We start from the raw sequence: 19,203 nt of genomic DNA on the forward strand, positions 1-19,203 counted from the left end.
GTATGCTGGAATCATTGCAAAAGTAGAACTTCATCTTAGACTTCACAAACTGTCTTTAAGTTTTGCTTGAACAATTTAGATACTGGTAAAGAATATCACCTGTCCCAAATGTCATTTCCGTTGCATGATTTTCACTACATGTTAGATGAATTTATGCACTACAAGTCAATAAATGCAGACTCTAATCAAAAGTTTTGCTTGCACAGGAAAAAAAATCTGCTGCATGTAATAGAGCCTTCTCTAAAAGATATTGAAACGTGATGAACCACAACCATTTTTTGAGTGAGTTTTTTTCAATTTACTACTTAAAAAGAGCTATGAATATCGTTCAGTCATACTTTCCTATCATTGCCTTCCAAGTGGCTGTCAAAATTGAGATTAGGTATTTTCTAGAATATTAGAACCAAAAAAACCCCAAACATTTCTCAAGGGATGCAGAAAGATTATAATCTGCAGCTAGCAGATATGCAAAACCCTTTTCCTGTAAGGTGTGAAATTAAGAAATAAAATCTTGTCTGTCACTGTCGTATATGATTTTATGGACTATGCTGCTGAAAATTCAACATCGTAGAGTTGTTATTTAAATAGTCATGGCCACATACTGTTCTGGACCACCATATTTATATTTTGAAATCCTTCCCCTGACTTGTTTGTCTTCACGTTTTAAGATCTCTAGGATGCTGTTTGCGCTGTCTTCCTAACTTTGGTCATTGTTTAATTTAAAACGAACTTTCTTGGTCTAACTGATTTAGTCAAGGTTGCAGAGAATTTCCGATCTTCCCATATTTCTTTGTTTTAACTCTTACTGGCTATTGGACAAAGATGCACAGATTTCTCCACTTTTTCCATCTGGTTTTGGTCAAATTCTCCCTCAAATCCAATTCCCAGAGTCTACTCAGGCTGCTGCTTTGTTCTTGCAAAGGGCTTTATCTTCACAGATTTTTTTTCCTTTTTCAATTCTCTGTCTTTAACAGCAAGTCTTTTGGAAATGTTGGCATCACCATGCAAGATGTATGCTGTGCTTTATCTTTCTTGTATCCTAGTCTGTCTGTCTCTGACTATGGATCTAATCTTTGTTTCTAATACATCCACATCACTATGGCAACTAGATGTCAGATACAGGCTGCACAGTAACATTAAATTTTTTCTGTAAAAAGCCCTACTCTCTACCACTCCTTATTTGGCAGCTGTTGCTTGGGGTTGGGCTTTGCCTTTTGACAAATATGAGCCACTGAAGGTTTGTTAATGCGCACTATCTCAGGTACAATATTAAGAGACTTTTTGACCTGAGACACCTCTGTCAATCATGATGCATCCCCTACTTCCTTGTTGCTTCCCGGGGCAAGAAAGTGACAATAATTTACCATTGGCCTATAATGGTAGAAAATTACTCTGCTTCTTTTATCTTTCCTTTTTCTGTATTGTTTTCTCTGATGACTGATCAGACGCTGTGGAGTCACCATTTTAGCTCCCATTGTGAAGGGTGGAAGCAGCAGCTGTTTAATGCTGTAATTCCTGTCCACTGGGGCCTGAGTACTAGGTAACCCATATAGGAATCTATAAAAGCATATCCACAGTACACACTGGAGCCCAACTGAGAGCATCATAAGGCTGAAGCAAAGTGTGGAGATGCAGATAATGAATCCTGCTATAAGGCTCCTCGTTAGCTCACGCTTGCTGCCATGCTAGTTCAGGTCTGTGATTCCAGCACTGGAATTGGTGTCTCAGTATGGTCTTGCACCACACTTACCTGCGTATAGGTGTAAGTGTGCTCAGTGGGAATGCAGGGAGGTCTGTTGCCTCAAGCTTCATAAACGTGAGTTCACACTGGGTCCCACTGACTACCTCTCTAGAAAATGTCTCAGTTTGTATGTTCAAACTGAATTTTGTCCTCTCTTGCTGCAACTCATCTGGTTTACTTTGACTCATGCTATATTGGAATGGTGAATAAGAGAAATGACATGCGAACACTTTGAATTGTAGGGAAAGAGTGTGGACTAAAAAGACAAAATTTTCAAGAATTAAGTGAAGCACAAAAGCAAAAATACTGCTAAACTGAGAATGTGAATAAGAAGCAAAACAATGGCAACCTCTCTCTGAATTGGACTGAATTTGCTGGAACTTGAAGAGAGTATGCTTTAATCTATAGTTAACTGAGACTTTTTAACTAGTTTTAACACAGGCACTATTACTGTCCATACTGTCAGCATCTCTGACTTGGAGGCATGTTGTTTGAGGTCCTTACTTGAATAAAAATGTGATGAATTATCTCAGCTTAATTTTTGATTATCCGGGGGATTACCTACTTTACCCAAGCATCCCTTAAGTGAAGCATGTTGTCTTCTCACCTGTTTACAATTAGCATCACTGAATGAAAAAGAAGCATGTCAGCACTGAAAATATGGGATCTGTCCTCAGACAGTCACAACTGCAGAACTGGTAAGGAGACGGTTAAACATGTTGGACTAGTTTAATCAGTGTTGCCTCATCCAGCTGCATTTGGCTTTTAAAGATGTGTTGGTAACATGTTGCTTGCTTGAAAGGTCAGTTGGGAATGCAATGGTGAAAAGTTCTTACGTGAAATATACATTATATTTCAGGATAAAAAAGGGAATGGTATGAATTATGTTTAGACATACATTTAAATTTAACAAAAGTTTGAAATTCACTTTCTCTAAAAATAATTTATAAACATAATTCCTCCTTTTTATGAGACTGAAGTGTTTTTTTGTTGCCTTGTGGATCACTTTCCTACCTGGAACAGAAGTTAGTGCCCAAAGACAGGCATTACTTAATGTGTATGTCTGCAAAAAGATTCATTCCTTTTTCTTCAGCAGCAATAGGAATAAATTCTACCCAAGCAGGTTTAAGAAACATCAATTAGAGCATCATTGTGCTGTCCCAAAAGCAGTTGTCTGTCTTGCACCAAGTGGAAAGAAATTTAGTTTTAAACAATTAAGATATTCTCCTCCTTAGCTTTTTCCTCTGCAATTTGAGCCTGGAAAAACGTGGATTTTGAGATTTTCTTGGTGCTCTCTTCCGTTTTTGTATAATTACTGTATAACCCAAAGAAAAGTTTGGGACTATCAAAAAACCCTAAACCAACAACAAACAACAGCCCACCCTCCCACCCCCCCAATACATCTATTGTCTACAGCTATATACAGGGAGTGTATGTGTAAAAATATATATTATACACTAAACATGTTATTATATGCCTAATTATTCTTTGAAAGCAGTTATTTCTACTATCCGTGTCTGTGGAGAATTTCTTGTATGCTTTTCCTCATTGTTAGCCTCTTGTGTGCAAACTGTTTCCCTCTTCACTTAGTAATATACCTTTAAAAGAATAATGATAATTAATTATAATTGGTTTGTTCTCCTTAAAGTCCTAACTTTCTTTAATTGTGTTTATTTCATTATTTTAATGAGAAAGAGAAATCAGGCAATCAGTGTATGTTCTGTTTTTGGCTTAAAATAACAAACAGGGAAAAGTACCCAAGGTATCTTTTAGTGTTGAATATATTAATGAAAAAAATCTCATGATTCAATACAAGATTATTTTTAATGGACTGAGTCTATGTGCTAAGAACGCACTGGGGAGTTTTATGTGTTTTTCAGTTGATTTTACTTTATTTAAAGATTTTTCAAGACTATTTTCTCCATGAACTATGTTGGAAAAGCATTCTTAATCTGTAAATTTAGCATTAATCAATGTAATAGTTCTGGGTTTCTGAAAACCTTTAGGAGTGAATATGCAAAAACATTTGATTAAATGGTTTTATGGCAAAAGTAGAAATTGTAGATTGACAATTTACAAAGAATCATAGAAGTTTATCTAAAGATACAATTTATTCATTTTGTCTACTACTTTAGAATACAATAATAATTTGCCTTCTCCATCCTGCTACATAACACAGACCCTTTGATTTTTCTTGGATCTGTGTTATGTGAAGAGGAGAAAAGAAGGCTTGCTCTTCTGATTAAGTATTAGTATGCTTGACTAGAATATAAACTGTTTCAAAATATTGTTTAGCTAAAAAATTACAAAGACATTTTTACACTGTACTTTGTTTATTTAGGTGTCTGTCTTGCAGCTTTTATTTGGCACATTCCTGAAGGACCAAATAGTGTTTAAGAATCCATAACTGATTTTGTAATGTATTCATCTCAAGATGAGTTTGTGCCTCTGCTCAGTGTTCTTGATATGTTTTAATACTACCTTCAGAGGTTTTGAACCAGCTGAACATTTTTATATGTGAGGCTTTTTCCAGCTATTTTTTGTTTGAGTAAAACTTCCATTCTACTCAAATTGTAGAAATGGTCTTTTGTGCAAGGAAGAAGTGCTATACAAGGATTATGAAGAACTACAGCAGTAAGGGACTGTTGATTTGAGAGGATGACAGACAATGACTTGTCGTGCTAGTAGATAAGTGTGCTGTTGTATCTGAAACTTGTGCGTTCATACTATGTTGATACTCCCAGGAATGTAGCAGTAGAGGTTTAGTTTATTATAGCACAGTACAACTGTAATGCATTTTACATGTTAAAACATTACTATCTAAAGGTTCTTGTGTCTCTGTTTGTTGTATGCAAATGTTGATAAGACTAGGAGGTCTTTAACATCTCCTGTTCAAAGCATTATTTGTTGATCTTTCCTGCACTGTTTCATGTAACTAAGTTTGCCTGTTTCTATAATTCCATGTCTCTCTCTGAATATCTGAGCAATAGGAATTATACATTTATCATGAAATGTTAGTTCACATGTTTGCATGGTATTGTGTTTTAAATGGGTTTTGTAAAGATTTGTGAACAGGTCTCTCCTTGAGAAATTTCCATAAGCATGACTTTTATTTCCAAGGCCATGCCTTGCCTTTGTCATATATCACTTTGACAACAGCCCCGCTACAGTCATCCCTTTTGGTATGTTGGGCATTAAATATTCTACAGCACAGTTGGCTTCACTTAGCAGCAGTCACGTTTGCTTTCTTTTCCTCTAATTTGCAGTGTGTTCCAATGGCTTCCTGTATTGTTTGTCATGATTCTTTTTCCTGCCCTGCCACTTGCAGAGGTTTTGATTTCTTCATTGCTGATATCACTATTCCATCAGCCTGTGCAGAAATTTCTTCTTGCCATGTGTCAGAACTGGCTCTTTTTTTTCAGTATCCAAGACTAGTTTTGCTTTTGTGATGAAATTGCAGTGCATATAGGTTATCTATTAAATTTGGTGAATTCCTATGTTCTGAGCATTTGTTTCCTCTTTCCTACTTGGAAAACTGTTTGTAGCACTGTTTTTTCATGTTGTTTGCCCTGTTTCTCAGTCACAGCCTGACATCCTATAGTTCTGTGGTATGGTATTTTCTTACTGATCTTTCATGTTTCAGTCTTCAATTTGTATCCTGAAAAAATGTGGAAATAAGTATGTTTTTCTGGAAATACAGAAATATCCTGGTATCTGTGGTCAAATTACTTTATGGAGTGATCATCTATCAGGATTACTGGGTTTTCACTTTAGTTCCCCTCAGCTAAAGGCCTCTTAGCAATTGCTGGGTAGGCAATGCTATTTTGTTAGACTGTGTTAGTGATAAGTGTAACTGTCTCGTATGCCTGGCTCCTGTGACAGCAGCTCTACTAAAGCAGTATCTTTCTAGTTCTTCCTGGGATGGACAGTAAGTGAAGACTCTGATATTTGTTCCAGGTTACTCCTTTAATTTTAAAAATAACTAATGTTTTATGTTCATAGATCCTGCTTATAGACTGTTTCCAGAGCTTTGCTCTAACGGATTAACTGATCAACCCACATACTGATTGCTTTTAGCTGTTACATCTGACTAAGTTAAGTAGGGTCCAACCAGGTCAGTAGCTGATTGGGTGACCTCAAAGGTACACAGATTTTGCTACAGGACATTTTTTATGATTTATTAGGTGGCAAGCTCTTAACATATTCAGAACTGGATCTCTATCCCACAGTGGTGTTAGTGAGGAGTTTGCAGCTGTAATTCTGGCTTTCAGATGAACTAAAGTTGAATCTCAGACCACCTTGCTCACAAAAAAAACCTAACAAAAACCCCAAACCCACTCATGAAACTCAGCATAAAAATAAACACATCTGGCCATACTCCAGTTCTTCTGCTGCCACTTCAAAGGAGAAGGGGAATGTTATTAGGGCAATATTGGAAGCTGAAACAACTAAATACCTATGACTGTGCCTTTATACGCTCAGGCACTTGAAATCTTTACCACCCCATATACTTATGAGGTGGGAATGTGATTTCTGACATTGGTGAATGGTTCTCAGCACACGAAGCAAAATGGACAAACACCTTCTTTTGTGTCTACAGATGGCCAGATGCTTTGATCTGTGAGCTGATGCATCTATGTTACCCAGTGAAGGCAGAGGGAAGGGAAGAGAGAGAAAAAAGAAAAGGCAGTTGCCAAAATTGGCATCCAGCCCCAGCTCTTGAACATGTTGGACCACCCTGAAAAGCATTCATATTAGTGTTGAGTAGTATAATTATTAGATTGTTGGTGTATGTCCCAGCAAAGTATGTGATTTTGTTATTCTTTAAAATATGACCAGACTAAATATGTTGTCAGTGCCATCAAAACTAAGCTAATATTATTGCTATGTTTGAGCCAAAAGGGTGGTGGATTTTGCATTCTTTTTTCCAGTGCCTGGTCTGTAGGTTGTGCTCATACTGCTTTATTGTGTGACAGTGCTGCTCTGCAATGCTAGGGGCTGCCCTTGGGGTCATTGGATATTACAGGAAGGAACACCATTTTGGGTGAAAACATCTTTGATAGCTTTCCAGGAAAAATGAATTATTATATTACAAAGGTAATATAATAAGGGAAAAAACTAAGCATCATTGGTAACATTTTTTTTCTCGGTAATAAAGCAGAGTATGGCATGAAAGAGAAGTATTCTGCACTTTCTTCATAGTCACTGAATTCCTCAGTGGTCCCCCTTATAAAGCTTGCTGGAATAATTAGAAAGCAAAATGTGTTTTGTATGTATTTGTTACTCTACTCTAGATATTTTTATGGAATCTGTGAATGAAAATATATTTCATTATAGTGCTAACATTTGGCATGCTGTTGCACATCTTTCAGTCTGCACACCTTGGTGGCTGTTGTTGAGACTTCAGACCTGTTTCTTCAGGTCAGAAGTATCTATGACAGCAACCTAATTGCTACATGCATTTTTACTGTTCTTTGGCAATTTTGTTTCAGATTCATGTCAGTGTACCTATTTGCCTGGGGGTTGGTTTTATATTAAATACCAGTAAAAAACAGGTGACATCTACACAAACAGCAGTGGATCAAAATCCCATATAATTGCTAGCTAGTCCATCTAAAAGGTGAGAGAAAGGGAATATTTTAATTATGTTAGCTGTTGCTGCCAGGAAGTAAAAGTAAAAATTATGTTTCAGGAATTGTGGCAGAAGCTATTTACATTTATTTTCTTTGAGCCCCATAACATCACATTAATGATTTTGCATTTATATTAAGTTTTATCTTTTATTACTTTTCTCCCTCCCCAAATTTCTGAATATTTACAAGCATTAATTTACCACTATTAAAATATAACTGTTTTGGGAATGCAGATGACATTCACCAGTGATATAAAAACTTAAGAATACTGTTAATGAAGTACTGCAGGCAATTTAAGCAATTCTGTGTAAGTACTAAAATTGGAAATTGCCCAGAACTACAAGCTTAACATAGAGGCTATTAGAAGATGAGACTGTAAAATTTTAATGAGGACATATGGTCAGAAACTCAGTTGTATTTAGGATGGTGCATGTGGACAGAGATGCATCTACATAACAGCCATTATCAAATTTAGAGCAAGGAGCTTGGGTTTGAAATCCTTGTGCCTGAAGATACAGTCACCACTAAAGACATAGGATGTCCATGTGAAGTCTGTAGGCCTGCAGTTTCTTACCATGGATGTGTTTTTTTCATCACTTCTCTTTGTATTCTAAGGATTAAACTGACTGTGACCTTATTTACTTTTTTTTCTAAAAATGGTCGATGCATAAAATGTAAGTTGATATATTGTAAAAAGAAAAGCAAGCATTGTAGATATATGGAGGGTGTAGGAAGGTAGTGAATTGTCACCAGATTTCATTTTGAAGGAACCCAGTCATAATAGGTTGCATTTTAATTGTACCCTCTTAATCAAAATGTCTGCTTAATGGTCCTTTCAGCTAAAAATCCACATCAGTTTCAGAGTCACTGGATTAATGTTTATAGTGATCAGCATTTGGATGATTAAAGATTAGTGTTGTCAGCCTAATGCAGAATATAGAATCAAACAATCACACTCAAGGAAAATTTCTTGATTGTATTTCCATGGAGTTTTCTAATCTGTAGTACAGATATATAAACACGTGAAGTGGCTCTTCATAGATGGGCTCAAAACAGTAATCCATCACTGTGATGGCATGGATATTTTAATATAATTTATATATGTATTTTTTAAATATAAATTTATTTTTTCAAATGCCAGTGGAAGGATTTCATGTTCCATTTTAGAGTTTAACAGGTGGATGACTGAAGTTGTCCCATGACCTTATAGAGCTGGAGTGTATATAGAATTCAAAGGAAATTATCATTGGGCTGGGAGTCAGAGTGAAGGTTCTGCCTAGATGAATGGTAGTATAGCACAGATTCATTAGGAAAGGGCATTAAAAATTAGCCTCTGAATAATCCAGGGTAGAAGACATCTGATAAACTTATCAATATGGCAAAATATGAAAGTACAACATGCAATCTTAGAAGGAGATCCAAATGTAAGTTGTTAGGAGCCACTACAGTTTATTTAAAATATATATTAAGATAGAATTACTCTATTTGATTCGTTTGGCTTTTCAATAACCCTGATGACTGAAGGGCATATGAAAAGCATAGTCCTCTAGAGGAAAGTTTCCCCATTGTTCCTCTAAACAGGCTTTTCTAGCAACAATTCCAAGAAAACAAAACAATACAAACCAAAACCAACCCTCTGAACTGTGTTGCTCTTTTCAAAGATGAATGAAATTTATCACCTTATTTCAGTATTGTAATGCTGTGACAATAATGCCACTGTACTTTTTAGTGATTCAGATACTCCACCAGAACTTGTGTATAGCAGCAGAACCAGAATTCCCATGGTTGAACTCATACTGGGAGGTTCCAGTGGACTGAGAATAGGATTCTCACTTCAGTGCTTCACTTCTCATGTAATGTCTAATAACATTGTATTGTACATGTAATACATGTAATATATTTTGGAGTGCTGAAATAGGAGCATATTTTTACAAACTGATGATAGATACCAGGATAGGCAGTCTCGGCAGTTAATTTGTCATGTCTTAATTACAGCTTGTTATTGGAGTAACTGCAGGCTTGGAAACAACTGGACAATGGATTTTACCAGCTAGTCAAAACCGAAGTAGTATCATTGGACTAGTGACATTGGTTTGTTTGATATGTGTCTGGTTGGACAGATTTTAAATGTGTATTTCATCCTCTAGAGAAACAAGTAACTATACTAGACATGTTTTAGAAACATTTGTTTTGTTGACCTTGCTTTTTCAGCAGTCCATCTATGTAAACCTAAATGTTTAGATGAAAGCAACATTCAAAGATTTGAAGCTGAGATATTTCCCTTTTTCTGCCACTTTTCTTGATGAATGTAAGGAAAGATAACAGTTCACCTTTTCTCCACTCCATTAAAATCACATTTTAAGCTGTCTTCTGAAATCAGTACAACAACATTATTTTTCAAACTAATGGAAGCATTATTTCAAATGCTTGAGCAAATGTTACTGTGTATTCATGTATGCACAATTTTACAAAGAAACTAAAACATCTGTGATTTTAGTTCCGTTTTTTCCTATTCTGCTGACTTCACATAGATTGAATCGGGAATATAGTATATCTTAATTGTTTCTCATCTTTCAAAATTCACAGTTTGAAATTGAGCAACTTTTAAAAATGTGTTAATTTGTCTTTGATTTCCCACTGTCAAATCAAATCTGCAGCTTAAAAGCATACTTGGGCAGCCTGGCTTTTTTTAGGAATTCATAGATGGGGATGTTTTAAACAGAAATAGTTTATTTTCAACATCAAGGATTTGCTTTGTATTTCTCTTTCTATGGGAATAAAAGATTATGAGGTAATTGGTGTGAAATCTGGATCCAGTGTTTTCCAAATAACAATTAGTGTTATTTGTCATGAGATTTTGTGTTTGTATGTATATTATAATTCATTCAAGAGTAAATAAAAGGTATTTCACTTTCTGTTCCCAGATGTAAACTTTCAGATGTAGCAAAAATGGTCTTACCAAGTTGAAGATTGTAAAAAAAAAAAAAGTATGAAGTGTTGCTATGAGACATTCCATGCATTTAGGGAAAGCAAATTGAGTAAATAATCTATTATTAGATTGACTTATTTATGTTCTCCAGAACAAGTGATACATTAGCTCCAGATAGATAGTCTAAAGAACAACTTGAACTTATCTAAAAAATGTACCTGGTGTCTTTTCTGTATTTTAACCATACTTTTATTATTTAAGTTTATAATCTATTTTGAATTACTTAATTGACAAAGGAAACCAAAAGATGTTCTGCAATATTTTGCAGTCACTATATTTTTGATTACTGAAAAAGCTGAAGATGATAGAGTTCAAGGGATTCTATTTAGGTAAAATCAATTTTATCTGTTTCTTTTTTTTTCCTTTTTTTCTCTTTGTTTTTCCTCCCAGATCCGGCCATTGTAAATGGAGTTTACTGGTCAGAATCTTTAAATAAGGTGTTTGTTGATAATTTTGATCGTGACCCTTCTCTCATCTGGCAATACTTTGGAAGTGCAAAAGGATTTTTCAGACAATATCCAGGTAAAAAGAATACAAGTTCTTAATTAAAATATAATCAACGATGCTATGGCTGCAAGTTTCCACTGAGTATTGTCACAAATCATGACTATCACAGATATTTGCGGGTTTGATTTTACTTTATCTGGTTTTCAGGGAGAGATATTACTAATTAATGTTTTCAACGTTCTGAGCTTTTTCCACCAGTTTTTATCTCGAAGTGAAACCTCCAAGATAACTCATGTACTCATAAATGCTCCTATTCAGATACACATATACACACATATAAAAAATAAATTCTAAAGAGACTGTGTAGACAGAGGGCAAAAGGATCAGATCCTTCATGTAGTGTTGAACTTAGATAATGTGCCCTATTGATGCATACAGTAAGACTTAATTGTAATTTATTGTTCAGCTTTTAGATTTTGACTTAACATGACACCTTTACGTTTAAAGATTTCAAAAATTTGTTTTAAAGTTTACTTTTATGCCAGTTGTAATACAGTGCAATTAGGTCACTTGTATTACTGCTATAGAAATAGGTTAAAATGTATAGTTACCCATTGTTTTAGGTTTAATCACATACCAAATTTACTACATATTAAATAAACTAAAAAGTTAAATAAACTGATCCTCAGCTTCTGTAACACTGTATCAGGCTCATAGTGAGAACTGCTCCTTTAGCTGGCATGCTTTAGCAACACATATTTTTAAGTCTGAAGTCTTTAGTTTAATGTGAGCAAGTTTACTATAAGCCTGTATGTCTGAAAGTGACTGTAAGTAATGTCTACGACCTCTGTGTTAGTTTTAGATTATAGTTCAGTTCTCAAGCTCCATGGTATTTCTATGATAGAAGAAATATTAGTCCTTATTTTAAAGGCTGTTTTTTTTTTGTGCTAGAACACGAGTGTAGAAAGCAGGAAGGATTGCCCTGGCAATATTTTTTTTTTTTTTTCTTGGAGATCTTTTTATCCTATTTCTTTTGACCCACAACCAGGAGATATTGCCTCTTCATAATGATGTGAGCAAAACGTCAGGTGTATGACCTGTGAGTGAAGCAGTTGGTAGAACCAGACCTGTTGAGATCAGCCATGCGTAGTAAGTGCTCAAGGTTTGAAAGGGCCTTGGCAAGCATGTGCTAAAGCTTGCCAGCACCAGTGACCAAGTATGACAATACTTTAGTGACAGTAATACGGTGATCATAATAGGCTTGAAGAGGTTTTCACCTTACAAGGAGCTTAAAAAGGAGTGAGAAAAAATACTGTTTCTCGTGGTCCTATTTTATTAAATTATTTTTTCCAGTATTTCCTCTGTTGTAATACCATTGCCTGCTATATTACAGTATGAAACTCCATTAAGTGCTACTCAGCCCCAGTACCACAAATACATTTTGAACAGGTGCTTTGAAAATGTAATTTAATCTCTTTATCTCTTTTTTAAACAGGAATTAAATGGGAGCCTGATGAGAATGGAGTCATTGCATTTGACTGCAGAAATAGAAAATGGTAGGCAATAGGTGACTACCAGTGTTTAAGAAATTTGAAAGGAAGAAAAGTTCAGTATTTAAAAGAACAAGTTGTTTTGTCTTTTGTCTTAGGTACATCCAGGCAGCAACTTCTCCAAAAGATGTGGTAATTTTAGTAGATGTCAGTGGCAGTATGAAAGGGCTTCGCTTGACTATTGCAAAACAGACAGTTTCATCTATTTTGGATACCCTGGGAGATGATGACTTCTTCAATATAATTGCTGTGAGTGTCCCAGAATTTTCTTCCATTTTTTTTATTCCATCACTTGTTATCTGTCATGTTTTACATCACACAATAAACTTGAAAAATGTTGCAGGCAGGTGATGGGTATAAGATGACATCTAAACCAACTGGACAGACAATTTGATTTTCCAATGCAAGCTTCTTCAGGTGACAGTGTTTTCAAACTTATTCTATGGCTTGCAATCTGAAACCCCTTAAACACGTTGTCTTGAGTTTGGGAGTTGCAAAGAATAGATGTCTGTTTCGTAGTTTTATTGAACTTTCTATATTACCTTAATTTTTAACTTTGGGGTGTGTCCCCGTACACCACCACTCCCCCACTCCCACAAACTTCTGCAATACAGTTCAAATTGCAAAATGATTAATGTAAGAATTAATAGAATCAGATCTTAACCTTTGTTGAAGCTTGTATGGCATAATAAAATGCAAGCATTACTCCTAATTGTTCGTTCATTCCTCAGTGCAAATCTGAAATGTATGTATGAGTATGTTGTACAGAGGTATTACAGGTGTTTACTAATAGTGATAAATTAGATCATTAGTAGTTCCTGTCATTTGGGTATGGTAGTTAGTTTTCCATGGTACAATTACATGCTTTGAATCTGTGACAAGAGGCTAGTTTGACAGTATTTAAGAGTAATAACATTAATCGTGTAGATAAGGATGCCTTTAGTGAGTCAAAAATTGACAGCAGAGCTAAGATTTGCGTGGGGGGTGGGGGTGGGTGTGTGGTGGTGAGAGAGGGAGGAGGAATTGGTGGTTTTATAAATTCTCCTTTGCTGTTATTCTTTTCTTAATAATTCATAAATGCATGGTTTTATCATATGGATCAATCCTCAAAATGTCTTCTAGTTTTTGGCTTTGAGGAGGATTTTGGCCTTTTTTTGCTACAAGGGAGGTGCCTATTTGTATACTAAAACAAATGACTCCAGTGACAGCAGTGCTGAGGTTGTGTGGAGAATGAAGTATATATGCCTGAAGTATACCTACATTTACTGTATTTTTAACAGATAGAAAGCAGTTAGTTCAGATTATCTTTCATATTAATCTCCTTGCATGATAATTTCATAATTAGCAGAAACTCATGTAGCAGAAAGACATAGCTGCATATTGTATCAAAAAAGTTTTACTGTCCTTCAAAAAGATTGTGATTAACTGTAATTTAAATAACTTCTGCAAGTTGAAAGAATGTTTCAACTAAGTAATTATTAAGATACTTGACCAGCCATTTTTTGGTGTATAATTTCTGTGTTTATCAGTAGTTGTGACAGTTACTGTGAATGATGTAGGAAGAAAAAAGAAATGTTTTTTTAAGTGAAGTTTTTTACTTTGGGAAAACCAAAAGGCTCATTTATAATAAAAAATGTAAAAATGTATGTGGCTAGAATCCAAACTAATGATTTTGCCTAAGTAGTACAGCAGAAATACTGTGTAAATACTTAAAAAGCAAGTATGAAATAACTAAATGCCTTTTTTTTCAATTTAAAGTTTAATTGAAAGTGGATTGAGCTGTGTGTAAAGCAGCATAGAGTCACATTCTTTTTACGTAATTTATTGCCAATTAACATAGACTTCTGATGACTGATCTGGGTATTAAGAAATGGAAATAAACACCCAATTAAGCCTTTCCTCCCCCTTGTCCAGGCTCAACTTCTGCCCAGCTCCTCCCTCCCTGTGCCCTGGTCTCAGCACCCCTTCGCTTCGCTGCTGGGTTCTGTCCCTGCCCTGTCCTGGGCAGGGTGCTGTGTGGTGCTGGAGGCCAGGGTCCTGTGTAGACTTCTGTCAGCATCTCTGTGCTTATTAGTTTCTCACTGCCACTCTTTGCTGCTTACTGGTTTTACTGCTCTTTGTTTTTCCCTTCAGCGTGGGTCATCCATGGCCACAGTTCCTCAGGGATGTCGCCACCCAAGTGTGAGTCACCTGTAGGCCATGGTGTCCAGACGTGCACTCCTTTCGCCATGACACTTTTCCAGCCGTGTTTCCAAATGTTTCCAGCCCCTGATGGCTTGTTCCTTATGGCTGCCTGCGCGAGCTGCCGCAGCCTCCCCAGGCCTGCTGCTGCCGTTCTGGCGCCTCACGGGTTGCTCCAGCCGGTGTTGGTGCTGGCTGGAGCCGGCTGTGACTGGCACAGGGCAGTTCCTGGCCCTCTCCCACACAGGTTGCCACTGCAGCCCTCTCCCGCTTACACCTAATATGTAGTTTGGTTAGTATAAAAAATTCTTAACATTTAGAAAGATACGTAATCACTGTGGTAATTACAGCATGTGTCTGAGGTAATTTTTTCATCTGAATATACTTTCCTCTCTATAATCTCTTCTAGGATTAATATGTGTTTATTTGTTGAAATAAGTAGAAATAGCAACTGAAAATGCAATTTTATTCTTACCAGCTTAGCTGTTTAATTTCATTAGGACACTGGTAGTTTAGTTTCTGTGCAAATATGAACCTGAAATTATTCACTTCATTGAAAGAGGTGCTGCAGAAATGTGGGGGAAAACAAGAAGACCATGACAGGAGTGACTGTGAGTGGGTACCTGTCACCTTGAAGGTATCTCAGAAGAAGAGCTTCTAAGGAGTTGTTTTGGAATAAGTGTTACAATATAATCCTTTCTGTCTCACATGGCAAAAAAAATAATAATGTTAAGAAAACACAAAATTTGTTTGCTTGAAAATGTAACAAATTGGTAATGGAGACTGGTGCTGTGGGAGAAGGGAGTGGACGTTTCAATGAGGAACGGTGTAGGGTAGACTGGGACTGGATTATGAACTCCTTTTACAATTTGATGTGTTAGAGGACGCTGTAGAGAGTGTATGCAGTAAAGCAAGGGTTACTCTGATCTAAATGATCAGCAAAAATTACTTCTAAAGCACTGCTCTGAATAAGTGCCAGCAGGGTAAATGATCTTTGTCAAGACCGGAGAGGATGTTTCAGTGATCAAAACGTGAGATGAAAAAGCCCATGCAAGAAGCTTCTTGATGTGAAAGCACTAAAAATCCCATATAGCTTTTATCTATAGACAAATGTTTGAGTGAGATTGTATCTTATTCTTTATAATTGAGACATAGCCTGGTGATGTGAAAGTGGTTTCATTTGAAGGTAAGATATGCATATGTCCATATGAGAAATCCCCTTTGTAACAAAGATCTGTGCATATATAGTCTCTGTATCTAAAACTGGCCAGCTGTGCCGTGTGTGCAAAAATAGATCCACTGTGCCTAAATGTTGAAGCCTTATTCTTCACATTCCAAACAACTGATACTTGCTCACACCGACTGCTCTGAAAGACCTGTCCAAATTGTTGCTCTGTGAGGACTGCGGGACATCTGGAAGTCGGAGACAAATAACCAAGCATCTCTTTCTCTTCCCAGACCAAAATTTAAGGTTGAATAAGAGCTTTATGTGGGAAATCTGGACAAACAACACACTTACTAGATGAAGCAAAAGTTTTGAGCCTCAGTGATTGTCAGGTTGGCTTTAAGTCTGTGCAATGATTAATGGAACAAATACTTGCAACAGAAGACTTCTGTGAGGAACTGGGTCAGGAATTAGGAGTCACATAGGTTAAGGAATGAGTCTCTCTCTGATACATTCTCACAGGAGGGGAGAACCCTAAAACATGTCTGCATTTTGAGACAAAAGAAGGAAATGCAATGAAAATAGATGTGAGAGAGGATTTACAGATGAGCAACATCCAGAATGAAGCAAGTGGAAGCGTTATGCAAGCAGATGAGAAATTTTTATATTTGTTACAGTAAGAAAGAAGAGCACTTTAAAGTTAGTCAAAAGAGAGCAAGATGTTAAAGAAGCTGGACTAGTGTATGACAGGGCTCTGTTGACAGGGGGGGTCAAGGGAGGAAAGGAATTGAGCATTGAGAACATCAGAATCTATGTCAGTGAAAAAAGAGAAAACAGAATTTAGCAGATGAAGAAGTGGAGTCTGAAAAGCATTTGTGCAAAATTTGTGATCATCAACTCTGGTAGGTTTTTATTCTCCCTTTACGATATTTCACAGTACAAAAAGTTTTTTCAATTTGCTTTTCAGGTTTTTGTTATACATTTCAGTATTCCAAACACAAAAAGACGTTTAGGATTCTAATTAACTGTAATGGGAGTTACGGTCACTACATGCTAACATTCTTAAAAACTCAGTACTTGCAAATACGCAGTAGAATAGCAAAAAAACACCCTACCCAGCCAAGAATAAAACCTTAAAGCCAATAGTAGTACAATAGCCAGGTTGTTTCATATCCATTTGCATTTTCACTTAAATACACTTTTAACTTTTATTGTATATATATCAGAAAACAGAATTCAGTGCAGGTTTTTCCAGAGAGTAAACATAAAAGGATAATGTTAAAAATCTTTTTAGCTTTCATGAGTAGGTTGTTGAAAAATCTATCTGAAGTTGATGGACTAGATGATTGAATTGCAAAAAATTATTGAAATGAAAGAACGATTTTTGTGCTGCCAGTGTTAAAATTTAAGATCAGTTTGCTGGTGCATGAACAGAGATGCCTGCAACAACAAGGGAAAAGGCATATTTTTCCAATTCACTTTGAAGTATCATTCCAAATCATGCATTAAATTAACAGTATTATCATAAAACAAGTAATAATTTTGCTGAATGCTGGAGTTTTAAAAATGCTTTTATAAAAATGTAAGCTCTACATTAAAATAACAATATTTTAACTGATCCAATAATGTTAAATTAATTTTAATGCTTTAGTCACACCATTTTAGCAAAATTGATTAGAATAAAAGTATTTGTTAATTCAAAGCACAGTAGTATAGCTCCCTGTTTTTAATTTGTAGAATTTTCCATTATAAATAGTTTCTGTATATATATAGTTTCTCTTCTTTGGAGACCTTGCAGTCATACAGAGTAGACGATGGATAAACTTACTTTTCAGCATGCCTGAATAATCATATTTTGTATAGCTAATGTGTAAGCAGGCTGAGAAAGGCAGCCAGTTGTTAACCTCCATACAATTGCTCCAAGCAGTGGGCTGCGCTTGTATGCCACTTGTTGCGCATGGTAACACTAGTGGGACTTTGGAAATACCAATTCCTTTGGTCATTTTCTGGATTGGCTTCACTGTTGGATCTCAGGTTGGGCTGTATTAGATATCTGAGTATGCTTAATATAGCATGAAAACTTTTATCTGTCTATTGTTGCACAACAAAATATGAATTTAATTTGTTTCTGTGGACCTGGCTCCAGACAGCTTAACTATGACAAAGGATAAATATGAACAATGCTGAAATAAATGTAAACTACTTGTGTAGTTGTGCTAGAACTGTATGTATCTCACATCTTTGGAATACAAATAGTATCTGGTTATGCAGTGTAGGTCAGCAGCTGTCTAACTAGATGTATGGTTCCTCTTAGCTCAAATTTTAGCCTGCTCTTTTTGTGCCTGTTGTGCAAAGGAATAACTAGAGTGACAAAATAATGTGAACTAATAAAACAGGTAAACATAACTAGCTAAATAAAATAATAATAAAAATCAATGTCATCAAATGTTTAAATTACAAGAGAGATTAAAGTAGACCAGGGATTTGGAAGAGGAGCTCAGAAAGGAAGGTAATTGTTTCTAACTTCTCTCCTTCCTCCTTCATCAAAACACAGGCTAGTCACAGCTCTTGCACAGGTATTTGCTCTCTCCACTGTTGCATCACAGCTGTCACAACTATAACATGCAGAGATGTCATATGCCAGGGTATAGGGGTATGGGACTATTCAACACTAGGAAATATAAGAAAACTGTAATGCAAGACTCTTGAAAAGCAAAATGCAGGATTTTACTGAGGTAAATTAACAAGAGAGCTATACTGTGTATTGCTGTCAAAGTCAGCAGTTACTAATCAGCCTTTTGATTCAACATCATGAAGCTATTTCACTAAATACAAAATGTTAAATGTCATAGAAAAGCTGCAGAACGGAGTTCAAACTGCTGATAAGGTGGAGGGGAAGGAGGGGAAAATTTTTTCCCTTTTCCACTTTACAGGTTTGGCACAATTGAAAGAAAAGACATCAGCGGTAACACTGCAAAACACCCTATGACAACGAGAAAGAAACTGAATATATGCTATGAAGCACAAGCTGGATATTTTACTAGAAGCTGACAGTTGTACTAAAGATCTTATTGAGTGTATATGCTAGTTTATTGAGTGTATATGCTAGTTTAAGTGGCAAACACTGCTTAAATGCTTTCATATTGTGTCAGAATTCTTGTTTTCATGTTTCTTGTTTGCTGTTTTGGGAATTTCTTTTGGAACTGAAATAATTTTGTCCAGTGATTTTTTCCATGTCTTCAGATTTGAGTTTTTTTAAAAATGAAAAGGAAGTATATGCAATTAGCAAAAAGTATAGAAATTAAAATAGATCATAAAAATGAGCCCATGCAAGAATTGAAACCATCAGAAGCTGATACACCTTTTTATATAAAGATTTTTCTTACCATGCTTTCATTTGCATCCAAACAGTAGAGGAAGAACTGCTAACAAACAGAACACTTCCAGGTTATTCTTGTTATCCACAGAACATACAAAATACTCATTTACACATCTTG

The 19,203-nt window shown here is 35.9% G+C and overlaps 1 protein-coding gene across 5 annotated transcripts in view; it reads left to right on the forward strand.

Moving 5' to 3' along the window:
- Nucleotides 1-19,203, forward strand: part of CACNA2D3 (calcium voltage-gated channel auxiliary subunit alpha2delta 3) — a 467,172-nt gene that overhangs the window by 194,681 nt on the left and 253,288 nt on the right. For all 5 annotated transcript variants that reach the window (XR_004405904.2, XM_042799689.1, XM_032984346.2 and 2 more), the window contains 3 exons: nt 10,754-10,885; nt 12,306-12,366; nt 12,459-12,609. Coding sequence is in view for 4 of the 5 variants with exons in the window: in XM_042799689.1 (XP_042655623.1) it covers nt 10,754-10,885; nt 12,306-12,366; nt 12,459-12,609 (344 nt within the window). In the remaining variant the exon portion in view is untranslated. The remainder of the gene's footprint in view (nt 1-10,753; nt 10,886-12,305; nt 12,367-12,458; nt 12,610-19,203) is intronic.

This window comes from Tyto alba, unplaced genomic scaffold (genome assembly GCF_018691265.1).
Source record: "Tyto alba isolate M040663 unplaced genomic scaffold, T.alba_DEE_v4.0 Super-Scaffold_3, whole genome shotgun sequence".
Classification (NCBI taxonomy): Eukaryota; Metazoa; Chordata; class Aves; order Strigiformes; family Tytonidae; genus Tyto; species Tyto alba.